At 34.1% G+C, this 13,285-nt stretch overlaps 1 protein-coding gene across 1 annotated transcript; it reads left to right on the plus strand.

Moving 5' to 3' along the window:
* Positions 1–10,248: 10,248 nt before the first annotated feature.
* On the plus strand, positions 10,249–13,284 carry LOC132178144 (RNA-dependent RNA polymerase 1-like; the record flags this gene model as incomplete). Its single annotated transcript, XM_059590598.1, has 2 exons — positions 10,249–10,488; positions 11,515–13,284. Coding segments are annotated over exons 1-2 (2,001 nt in total), but the record flags the coding sequence as incomplete, so codon positions are not given.
* Position 13,285: the final 1 nt, after the last annotated feature.

A 13,285-nucleotide genomic window follows, 5' to 3' on the forward strand; every position in this document is an offset into this window, starting at 1 on the left:
ATTTACGTAATCTAAATTTGTAAAACCTAAACAAAATTAAGCTCCAAATTTAAATGCATTTGTTATATATGGAGACCCTAGATAAAATAGATCTAGCTAGCTAGGTTATTTGTTGTTTTTTTTTTTTTCGTTTTTTTTAACATTTATGCATTTCTTATATATGGGGACCCTAGCTAGATAAAATAAATCGAGCTAGCTATGTTATTTGTTTTCTTTTGTTTTTTTTTTTTTTTTAACATTTACATATTTATTCTAAATTTTCAAAACCTAAACAAAATTAAAGTCCAAAATCGATATGCATTTGTTATTTGTTGTTTTTTTTTTTTTGGTTTTTTTTTTTTTTTTGTTTTTTTTGTTCTGTTTTGTTTTTTTTTTTTTTTTGGATAACATACATTTACATAATCTAGATTTGCAAACCTACACAAAATTAAGGTCTAAATCTAAATGCAAAAACCTGCACAAAAAAAAAAAACCCTAATTTCAAACAAATTATGTACGTAATTTTGCATGCATGCTCATATATAACAATTTCACCATACAAATTAATTAAACAAATTCACAAATACAAAACATATATCTCAAACAAATAAATTAATTAGCTAACATGTAAAATTTGCTAATAACTACATCAATTAATATATAATTATATACATTGTAAATTTTTATATATATACCTGATCAGGAGAGAGGCCGGAGAATCGCCAGAGGGAGAGCGTGTGACAGCCAGAAGGAGGAGCGGCGCTGTGACAACCGATGAGAGAGAGAACCAGTGAGAGAGAGAGCGAGTGAGAGAGAGAACAAGTGAGAGGGTACTAAGCGAGCTAGTGAGGGAGAGAACGAGTGAGAGGGTCAGTGAGTGAGAGAATGCGTGTGAGTCGATCGACGAAGACGGAGACAACAAGTTGCCGATCGACGGTGAAAAAAAAGGGATCGGAGAGAGGGCTGTGGGCGCGCGGGAGGAGAAAGAAAGAGAGGAGGGGAAGAAAAGAAAAAAAGAAAAGAAAAGGGGGACAGCTGGTGATCGCGCCTTCCAGATGAAATTTCTTGACGTGTCTACATAGAACATGTCAAGAAATTCTTAACGTGTCACAAGTGGCACGTCAAGAAATTCTTGACGTGTCTCGTGTGGCACATCAAGAATTATTGACGTGTCACATGTGGCACGTCAAGAATTATTGACGTGCCACATGTGACATGTCAATAAGAGAAAAATAATTTTTTAAATTTTTATACCTACAATATATATATATACATTAAAACTTTTATGAAAATAAAATTCCCACTAAAGCCAGACCTATTCAAATGAATGCTGAAACCTTAGATTTTTGCCAAAAGGAGATTGTTGATTTACTTGCCAAAGGTATCATTCGTAAGAGTAAATCTCCTTGGTCTTGCCTTTTATGTTATGAAAAATGCTAAAGTCAAAAGGGGAACCCCTAGTCTTGTAATCAATTAGGGAATGTGTTGTGATACCAACAAGGGAATGTGAATGCAAATTAAAAAATAATTGAAAATAAAGCAGTAGAACCATCTATGTAGGAGGTATATGCAATTAAAATAAACATGATGCAAGAATCAAAGGAGCGTATAAAAGAGTAATGGGATAAATAGATAATGAAAAGATATCAAAGGATTTGATTAATGATTAACAAGAGTACTTACAGATTGAAATGTAATCTGGAAGTAGTGAAGTTACAAGAGAGCAGAAAGGATTACAAGTAGAAAACAGCAGGTTAGTTGCAGAGGGATTTCAGGTGTTTGGGCTGAAAGCTTCTCCCTTACACTGAAGGGGACTTGTCCTTTTATAGACAGAGTCCAGTGGTTAAATAAAATTACATCAGAAAATTTAATAGTAAAAGTAAGATATTGTAATGTTGGCAGGCATTGTAGTGTCGGCAGGTACTGTAGGAAATACTGTAATGTCGGCAGGAACTGTAGAGTAACTGTACCAAGATGAGTTGGCAAATGTCTTCAGTGGAATTTTAATGAATGGTGCCACGAAGGGCAAATGAGCTGTCAACGGTGCCACAGAGGGCAAATGAGCTGTCAATGGTGGCACAGAGGGCAAATGAGCTGTTAATGGTGCCATAGAAGGCAAATGAGTTGTCAACAATGCCACGGAGGGCAAATGAGCTATAAATCTTCAATTCCAGGGTAATAATTATCACTGTCTCCGGGAAAACCAGAATTCCCGAACCAATCTTGTATGGGGTTGAAAGTTGCTTCAAAAGATGCATCGTATTTCTTATCATCGGATTTTTTATCTTCATCAGAACTGGAACTATCATTGAGAGAATTGAGTAATGCTTTTAAAATTTCCTTCTTTTCTTTTTTCTTCGAAGATGACTTTTTCTTAGAAGAGCTGGAAGAAGTAGTAGGGGCAGCGGTTTCTTTAGAAGGAGAAAGGAAAGTGCTGGGGTTATCAATTTGGCAGGTGTGCCAATGGTTAATGGTTTAGAAACAAGAGGAGCTTGGATTTTTGGTAACTGGGCTAGTGCTTTGACATTGTCAATCAAATGATCAGTTCGTGGGTAATTATCCCACCATTTAATATACCAATGGCGTTCTAGTTTGTCATCAAGAATAACATATTGCCACTTGATGATCCAGGGAACCTTGAATTTTTTGGCAAAATGGAGAGTGTGGGGAAACTTGGCCCCATATTCATCAGTATGGTAAAGATTTTTAAATGATTTAAAAGAGTCAACAATTTTTAATGGGAGAATATCAGGGATAAGACCGAATTTTTTCCACCAGTTGGAGAACCAGAGGGGGAGAATGCCTCCAAATTCTTTATCAAAGCTCAAGAACCAGGAGTAGTCAAATTTGAAATTTTGGAAAAGGAAAAATTTGTACCAAGCATTAACATAATCATAATAGCAAAAATGAATTGGGAAATCATCTAATTTCCTGAGTTGCGTGGGATGTTCCCCCCAATCTTTTTCGAGAATAATTTTATCAAAATAAACACTGTGGTAAATGAGTTTTTGGGGATCAGTTTTACTGTAAATGGGTTTAAAATGGACAGGCTTTGTTTGAAGTAGGATATTAGTATAGTAGGAAAGAGTATTCTGAAGGTGCTCAAGGATCCAATGGAATTGTGGGGGAAAATAGGAAGTAGCGATTTGAGCGGGGAATTTAATATGGGATCTGTTTAATTCAATGTGAAACAAATATTCAGAATGAGGAAGAACAACATAAGCTGAGGATTTATTGTATTTAATGAAAGGAGCAGCAGTTTTTTGGGAAGCAACTACAAAAGGGTCATAATCTGAAATAAGAGCACTGGAGTAAGTGGCCGGTGACCCGGGATTGAAGGCTGAGAATCGATTGGCTAGCGCAATGGATGAGTTGGTAGCTTGAGGGGCAATGGTAGTCTCTGGCCTCAAGGCCAAAGGCTTGGATTCAATCTTCTCCTTGTCTTTTTTGCTGGCCATTTTGGCACTGCAAAAATTCTTGAGTGAGAAAATCTGGAATAGAATTATTGGAACCTTTAATGTATTCAATGTCAAAATCAAAAACACTTAGAATGGCATGCCATCTAGCGAAAATTTGTTTTGATGCAATATTTTCAACATCCTTTTGCAAAATGTATTTAGCAGATTTACAATCAATCCGTACTAGAAACTTTTGATTTAGTAGATCAGATTGAAATTTAGTAATACATAAAACTACAGAAAGAATTTCTTTCTTAATAGTACTATAATTAACTTGAGCCTTATTCCAAGATCCAGAATGGAATCGAACAATTTGTTTGGGAGATCCTGGAGAAACAATTTGTTTTAGAATACCTCCGAAACCAATTTCAGAAGCATCAGTTTCAACGATGTTGAAAGCATTGTCTAAAGGAATTCCTAGACAGGATAAAGCTTTGACATGGGTTTTAATTTCTCTTACAAGGGAAGTATGAGTGTCAGTCCAGGGGGGAGGATTGCTTAGCAAACGGTCGAACAAAGGTTTGCAGTGTTTTCTCAGATCTTTGTAGAAATCTGCAATATAATTTAAAGAACCTAGGAACCTTTGGAGCTGATTTTTTTCAATGATAACATCAGGAAATTTATCGGCAAATTGAATGGCTCTATCAATGGGTCTTATCCGACCTTCAGAAATATCAAAACCAAGGAATCTAATTTTGGTTTGGAAAAGCTTGAATTTTTTTAGCAGAAACAACAAGTCCATTGTGTTTGACTGTTTCTAGAAACGAATTCAAATGTTTCCAGTGTTCATCAATAGATTTAAAATAAATCAAAACATCATCAATGTAAACAATAGTAAAGTGGCTGAAATGATTAAAAATATCATTCATGATATTTTGGAATTCACTGGGAGCATTTTTGAGACCAAAAGGCATAACATTCCACTCATAATGTCCAAATGGGGTGGTAAAAGCAGTCTTATACCTATCTTTATCATCAATTTGGATTTGCCAAAATCCTGACTTCATATCGAACTTAGAGAAAACTATAGCCTCACTGATGCGACTAACTAAATCCTTTCTATTTGGAATGGGGTACCTGATCCATTCTAGTACATCATTGAGTGGTTTGTAATTGATTACAAGCCTAGGGGTTCCCCTTTCGCTTTCGGCATTTTTCTTAACATAAAAGGCAGCACAAGACCAAGGAGATTTACTCTTACAAATGATTCCTTTGGCAAGTAAATCAACAATCTCCTTTTGGCAAAAATCTAAGGTTTCAGCATTCATTTGAATGGGTCTAACTTTAGTGGGAATTTTATTTTCAGAAAAAGTTTTAATGTAAGGTAAAGAAACAGTGTGTTTCTTCCTATGCCAAAAAGCAGCAGGAAGATCAAAACAGACAAGATCAATGTTACGAGTATTAAAAGAGACAAATTTGGATTGCAATAATTTATTAGAAAATTGTTCAGCAATCTTTTTGTATTTAACTTCTTGTTTCAAGAAGTTTAAATGTTTAGTTTTGACAGTGATAATGTTAAAATGGCTAATATCAATTTCAAATTTGTTAGCAAAATAAAATTTTACTTCAACACCCATTTTAATAGTTGAAACACCAGTTTCATCAACAGAAAAAGGATAAAGCATGCAAATAAAAGGAAGGCCAAGAATAACCTTTTCAGTCATATTTTTTACAAGAACAGCAGGAGTATCAAAACAGACATCACCCTGGCAAACATGTATACTATTTAATTCGTATTTGATTTGCAAACGGCTTCCACTAGCAGAGTTCAGTCTTTCAGTGGATTTTTCAAAATATTTGCTGGGAACTATTCCTTCTTGAATACAATTCAAATCAGCACCAGAATTAATCAAAGCAATGGTATCGAATGCATAATCAAGACCATTGACAATATGAACTTTAGAATACCATTTAGGTGGAGCAATTTTGTTAATAAGACTGATAATCTTGACTTCATTGTTGACTTCATTGGAAATCACTTTATTGCTGGATTCTGCTTCAGCAGAATGCTTAGATTGCTTATCATTTTCATTATCAGAATTGTGATCTTGAAAACAATTTTGGATTTTCAGTATTAATAGTTGTTATTTTAAATCATTATTATCAGTTTTAACGGTGAAGAGGTCATTTTTCAAATCTGCAATTTCTTTCTTGATATTACTAATTTCATGCTGCAAATCTGAGATAGTAATTTCTTTGGATTTTTGTTTAGAAAATTGTTCCAAAGTTTCATCAAGAGAGATTTTTGTGTTGTTAGGTTTATTAGCATTTTTAATCATGGTATTCTTGAGTTTTTTAAGGTAGTCTTCTTTTAGTTCAGGATTTTCAATTTTTTAAATTAAAGTGATTAGCAAATTTTCTTGTTCTTCAGTTTTTGAGATAACATTGCAAGTTTTCACATTTTTGCAGCAAGAATCATTACAACCAATTTTGAAATCGTTATCAGAAATTCACTGGCAGAATGGTAATCAAAGTCACTTGAAGTTGTCAAAAATTCACAATCAGATAAATCATAAGAACTTACTGATTGTAGGATTCTAAAAAGATTTTCTTTTTCATTGTCACCAATTTTCAATGCATTAATTTCTTTCTTCAATTTTTTTGGTGGTTCAGGGCACTTATCAGCAAAATGTCCTGATTTCTTACAATTAAAGCATTTTCCTTTAGAAAAATATTTATCAAATTTTGAGTTATTCTTTTTGGATTTGTTAGCTGCTGGAAATTTTTTAATTGGTTTATTAAATTTTCTTTTCTTGTAACTATTGTAATATGGAGCAGGTATTTTCTTGAAAACTTTATCAGGTTTCTTTTTGTTTTTCCGAGAGAGAGCCATAGGAGGTAACCCAAATTGTTCGCAGAAATTACCCATTTCATATTTAGCTTTCTTTTTGTTCTTCAACTGTTGTCTTATCATTTTTTGATCAATGCACATTTTTATGCCAAGTTTTTTGACAGTAGAAAACAAATCACCATAGGTTAAGTTTTCATATTCAATTAATCCAGTGTTAGAGTTAATGAATTCATCTTTAACTTTGTGAGCAAATAATGAAGGTAATCCATCAATAAATTTTTCTTTCCAATAAGGTTTTTGACTATCAGATCTAACCATAACTCGAGAAAGAAAAACATCTTGATACCATCTATAATCAGACATAGTAGGACAACGAAGATTATTCAGGAAATCGGAAATGCGAGAAGTGATGTTAGAAGGTGTTCCAATAAAATGCTTAATGATGGTGTAAATCAATGTGTTAACACTATCGGGTTCACCAGTGCCATGTTGCTCATCAAATAGAGGTAAGCCATCTTCATCTTTCTTGACAGCTTTTCTAATTTTTTCTCGAGAATCTTCAGTGAGGTGTTTATCCCACCAATTCCGAAGAGTTCCAGAGAAACCCGTAGAAAGCAAATCAACAATTTCTGATTGGCTTAAATTGTGATTAGTAACATAAGCATTAGCAACCATAGACATGTGATTCATTTTATTCAATATTTCTTGTTCAAACAAACCATCAATGTTCCATTCATAAAGTTTATCAGCAGAAATAGAAAACTAGGATTGAAAAAATCTTTCTTCAAACTGTAAATCAGGAGGAGTGGGTTTTGAATACCAATTTTTTGTGAGATTAATGGGTTTGGTTTTATCAAAAATTATTTGGAGTTTTTGATCTAGACCAAAATTTTCTTCAATTATTTTAATGTTGAAATCAGAAGAATATTCAGAATCGTCTGAATCAGATGTTTCATTGATTTTTTGAACAACACAGGCTTTTCCAGAGCCAAAAGCTTGACTAGTTTTCAGATCTTTCAACATTTTGTCAATTCTGTCAACATTTTTTTGGTTAGTGGTTTTCAATCCAAGATTTTTCCTTTCTTCAGGAAGGGAAATGATTGGTTTTTCAGTTTTACAACTAGAGGAAGTGGGAGAATCAATTTTGTCTTCAATCTGATCTAACAGTTGGCCAGTAACATGAAGAGATTGGTTTATAAAATTGTTTTGTTCAATGATTTTTCTGGTTTCATTATGAGTAGTGGCAGGATCAGGAGTTTTAAAAGGGGAAGCTTTAACAGTTGTATTAGTTCCATAATTGATTAACAAATTTTCAAGAGGTGGGTGAGAAGCTTTAACAGTGGTTTTATCTTCTTTAACAAGATATTTTTTAACAACATTTAAAACATTATTATTGGGGTAATGGTTTTGAAGAAAATCAAAAAACAGGATATGTTTTTGTGCTTCAATCATTTTTTTAGTCCAACGAATTTTGATAATGGATCTTTCTTTTTCAGAAAAATTAGAGCGATAAGAATGTCGTAGTGCTTAGTTTTCTTTTGAAGAAAAATCTTTTTGTAAAGCAGACCAATCGATTTGGGAAAAGAAATCTTTAACAGGAGCATGAAGGACATTTAATTGATGAGGATGAGGATGAGGAAGAGGTGCATCAAAATCTGAAGCGGATGGAGACAAAGATCCTCCATCATCATTAGCTTGAGTAGGAGGAGGAGTTTGCTTGGCAGTGTAAAAAGCAGAAGAAACTTGAGAATCATCAGAGACACCTTTTAATTTTAAATCAGGGTGAGCAAGAAATTTGTCAACATCTTGGTCTCTTCATCTGAGACCTTCTGAGGTGGTTGAGCCAGCAAAAAAATTTCTTCTTTCATTGATTAATAAAGGGGGCCTTTCCATTCTGTTAGTACGGTTTAGATCAGAAAAACTGATATATATATATATATATCATTTTTTTCTTTTATATTTTTTTTATAAATACAATATACTTAAGACTAATTAGAAAACAAATAAATTAATATTCTAGATTGTTAATAATAAAATCCTTTTTTTTTTTTTTTGCGATGGCTCAATATTCTACTTACCGAGAATCAGGGCTGTGCTTCCAGGCATTTCCACCGTGAGATCAATGAACAATCGAGATAAGTCAAGGACTCGCCGGACTAGAGTGGTGCACAACCGGAGGTCAAGTTCGATGGCAATTACGACACCCTCGCTCTTCTTCAAGATCATCCCCCCCTCTACCATTCATGACAAGAAACCGGTACTCCCTTCCTTATAATTGCTTGCTTGCTGCTGCTTGTTTCTTTATCTTTTCGTTTCTTTAATATTCTGGCATATAGGGTATTAATGGTAGTATATATCATACCATGATGGGTTTCTTGATTCTTTTTTGTTTTGGCACTTGGGAATAACAACAAACACATATTTCGTGTTGGGTTCATGTGGGTTTTGCGGGTCGTATAAAATAAATGTATTCTATAATTAATTTTTTTAAAATTAATATGGCTATATTAATATTACTAGAATGATTTCTAGCTAAAATGCACCATATTTTTTTTTTCTTCAGGAAATCAAGATAAAATTTTGAATCAGGTATAATTATACGTGTATATATAAATATTGTATACCAATTAAATTTTATTACCTAATTTTTTTTTCAAACACATATATTATAATTAATATGATTGAATTAATTATAATTAATTATAATTGAAATTCCGTTATTGACGTGTGAAATAATGGCATGTCAATAATTTTTGACGTGTCAAAAATAACACATCAAAAATTTTTAACATGGCAAACTGCCATGTCAATAATTTATTGACGTGACGTTTGCATACGTCAATAATTATTGACATTCTATTATGGCACGTCAATAATTTTTGACGTGTTATAATGGCACGTCAATAGTTATTGACGTGGCAAAAAGTGTGTTATTGTTTGCCATGTCAGAAAACCCCCTATTTTTTGTAGTGAAGAGAACACCTAAAATTTTCATAATCTAAGTACACCTACACGCTGGAGGAAACATGACCCTAGCTCATATTTATTGACGACTTTAATTTGTTTTCTCGGTTTTATTTATTTATTTTAGACTAAAGACATTAACAAATAACCAAAAACAAAAAACACTCTTCAAAATATAAAAATTGCTTTCACTTTTATGTCACATAAGAAAACAACCAAAAACAAAAATGGCATTCAAAACACTTAAAGTCTTCAACGAACATATCTTAAATTTGGCTTTAACCTCCATATATTATATAGACTTATATTATTTCCACACAAAGAGAAGAAAGCGAATTAATGCATGTGTTTTTCTAGTATCTTCTATGCACATAAAGAAATATTAAATGAGATAAATAGAATGGTTGTTGATGCTGTACAATTCATATGGGCATTGCTTAAGTTTTGAATAAGTTTTCCAGTACTCCAATTGGTAAAGGGCACTTTCCACGAGAGCTTCAGATTGAAAAGCCATGGCCCATGTGATTGGTAAAGTGAAGTGGCCTTGGGCAATCACAATCCAAACATTCTGTTCATCCCCTTGGTGACCAAGTTTTTTAGTCAACACTTTTTCTTTGTCGATCGTTGCTTTGGTCAAGAAGTGGTCATCTCAATTTCATCACTCTTTTACTTTAAACCTTGCCTGCCAAGCAAGGAGGAATATATCCCCAACATGGTAGGATCCCTCTCTTTCCGTTTAGTTTCTTGTCAGTGTGGGGGAGCTGTATGACGTTATATTATGATTGGTCCACATCATCAGAACTCTGTGACCTTTGCTCGTCAACGACATGAGAGACCGGGACTTGAAGGAATATAGTAAAAGAAATTCAGATTTAGGAAACAGGAATGACAAGTAACAACGTTGTGATTCCCTCAACTTATTTCCTAAGTATAAGGAAGCTGCAGCATGCTCTTGTCTATAGACTATATATATGAGCACTTGCTTCTTACTTAGCAGCAGTGCTTTCCTTTCAGCTTACAATCATTTTTTTCTTCCAAAGACAAGGTTGTTCTTACATACATACCATGGATATCAAAGCGTTACACTTTGGATATCAGATTTCGAAAGAAACATTTTCTGTGCTCTGGAAACAGGAAGAAGATGTTTCTGTTGGGTTTGATTTGGAAAAGAGAAAGTGGTTCTTCTTTCTTTCTCATCTCTCTGAAGCATACAAGCTTGAAATCTCCTATGACAGCATTTGGCAGATTAAGCTACATCGACCACGTGGCCAATCTACAATTTTTCTTCTCCTTCAGGTTAATTTGTTGCTTACTTTCTAATTTCTAATTTTCTATATATATATGGTTGTCTCTGGTAACATCCTCTCCTCTGTGTTTGTGAGTCAAATGATGATTTGGCTCTAGTTTTCTTAACCGTTCATGTTTAATACCATTCTCTCTTTTTTCACATTAAAAAACAAAAAATTAATTAAATTGAAACCGTTAAAAAAATTACATATGTCAGTAGTGTTTCCATGCAACCCCATAGAGTATGAGTCCAGAAATTGACCAACTCCCTACCTAGAATTTTTAATTTTAGAAAAATATACCTTTTAACTTTTCAAATTATCACTCATTTTATAATTATGCCTTAAAACCTAAAAAGATAAAAAATCATAAAAAATAAAAATAAAAAATTACATCGAACCCCTGTATACTACCATTGCTTGTCAAAATAGGTAATTTACATCTTTCTCCTCAAAATACTCTTAAAGTTGTTAATAAATAAAATTTAAGAATATATAAATATACTCATTTGAAAAAAAAAAAAAAATTAAGAGGCTAATATGAAAAAGGTCACCCTTTTAAGTGTTTTTAATGATTATTTTTTTAATAAATTTAAAGATATTTTGAGTAAAAAAATACAAAAGTATCAAATTTAAGACTGCTGCTATGAGCCTAAGCCTGATTTAAAAAATACAAAAAAACAAAAGTACCCTGAGCTTTTTTTTTTTTTTTTTTTTTTTAACCCTCACCCTTTTAAATCATGGAAAGCGAAATAATAATAATAATAATAATAATAATAAGTCATTATTTTCACACATCAGTCCCACAACGGAAAATATCAGAGAGGAAGCCCCTGAACAGGTAAGCTTCTCTGCAGATTTTTCGCTTTTTTTTTTTTTTTTTTTGTTACAAGATGGGTAAGCTTCTCTGCAGAAATTAATGGGCAATTTAATGTCATTGTAATCCCCAATATTACCTTAATTGATATTCATTTCTATAGCTTGTTGGTTTACCAATTTCATTAGATACTTGAACAAAATCTTTTTCTATTTCCAGTTGCTTGGTGCTCCCAAGATTCATAAGAAAGATGTCTCTTGTGCTCGTGGAGGTTACCAGTGGTTTCGGGAAGTTGATTTCACTCCATTGTGTGGCATTGGCCAATCTTCTGCTCTATGTTTGGAGCTTCCACTTGAGGGTCAGCTTCCAAAATTTCTGCTTTATGAAGAGAATGAAGGCCAATTTGTTCTGCAGGAAGGATCTAATTTCTCCTGCAATTCAGGTCTTGTCCCCATTGTGAATCCACCCCCAAGCTTCAACTTGCCATATAAAATCTTGTTCAAGATCAACTCCTTAGTTCAGAATGGGTGTCTTCCTGGGCCAGCAATTGATATCAATTTTTGTCGGTTGGTCGATCCTACGAGAATAAAACTCGAGTATATAGAAAGTGCCTTGGACAAACTGTATCATCTAAAAGACTGCTGCTATGAGCCTGTAAGGTGGCTTTCTGAGCAGTATAAGAGATATGCCACGGATGGGCGACTTCCAACACCTCCTGCAATATCTTTAGATGACGGGTTGGTATATGTACACAGGGTTCAAATAACTCCATCTAAAGTATATTTCCGTGGTCCAGAGGTGAGTCTCTCCAATCGCATCTTGCGCAATTATCCTGAAGATATTGATAATTTTCTTCGCGTTTCTTTTGTCGATGAGGACTTGGATAAACTGCACGCGACAGTTTTATCTCCTCGAGCATCTTCTGCGAATGAGGACGACAAGCGCACTAGCATTTATGAGAGGATACTGTCCACTCTAAGAAACGGCATTGTTATTGGTGATAAGAAGTTTGAGTTTCTTGCATTTTCAAACAGTCAATTACGCGAAAATTCTCTTTGGATGTTTGCTTCAAGAACTGGTCTTACTGCAGCAGGCATCAGAGAGTGGATGGGTGATTTTCGTGAAATAAGGATTGTTGCAAAATATGCTGCCAGACTTGGTCAATCGTTTAGCTCCTCCAGGAAAACTATGCACGTTGGTAGGCACGAAATTGAGATGATTCCTGATGTAGAAGCAAAAAGATCTGGAATCACATATTGTTTCTTCTCGGATGGCATAGGGAAGATATCTGCAGAATTGGCTCGCGAAGTGGCTTCAAAATGTGGCTGCAGAAATTCTGTTCCATCTGCATTTCAGATTCGATACGGTGGGTTTAAAGGTGTTGTTGCTGTCGATCCAACATCATCGATTAAGCTGTCACTGAGAAAGAGCATGTGCAAGTACAATTCACAGAATACAACCCTGGATGTTTTGACATGGAGCAAGTATCAACCTTGTTTTCTTAATCACCAAATTATCACTCTTTTATCTTACCTCGGGGTTAAGGATAAAGTTTTCATAAAGAAGCAAAGGGAGACAATAGATCAACTGAATGCTATATTAACAGATTCGTTGATCGCGCGGGAGGCACTGGAGTTTATGTTCCCAGGAGAGATACCAACCATTCTAAAGGAAATGCTAGCTGCTGGTTACAAGCCAAATGAAGAACCATTTCTTTTTATGATGCTACAAGTATTACGTGCATCTACATTGATGGACTTGCGGGACAAATCAAGGATATATGTTCCAAATGGAAGATCTATGATGGGATGTCTTGATGAAACCGGGATATTGGAGTATGGTCAAATATTTGCGCAGATTTCTCGTTTTAGTAAGCAGCTCGGTAGCAATTCCTCGCTCAAGTTCAGTCCCAGCAGTTCAGACCCAAATAATTTTATTTTTGAGGGCAAGGTAGTTGTTGCTAAAAACCCTTGTCTCTATCCAGGAGATG

Source organism: Corylus avellana, chromosome ca4 (genome assembly GCF_901000735.1).
Source record: "Corylus avellana chromosome ca4, CavTom2PMs-1.0".
Lineage (NCBI taxonomy): Eukaryota > Viridiplantae > Streptophyta > Magnoliopsida > Fagales > Betulaceae > Corylus > Corylus avellana.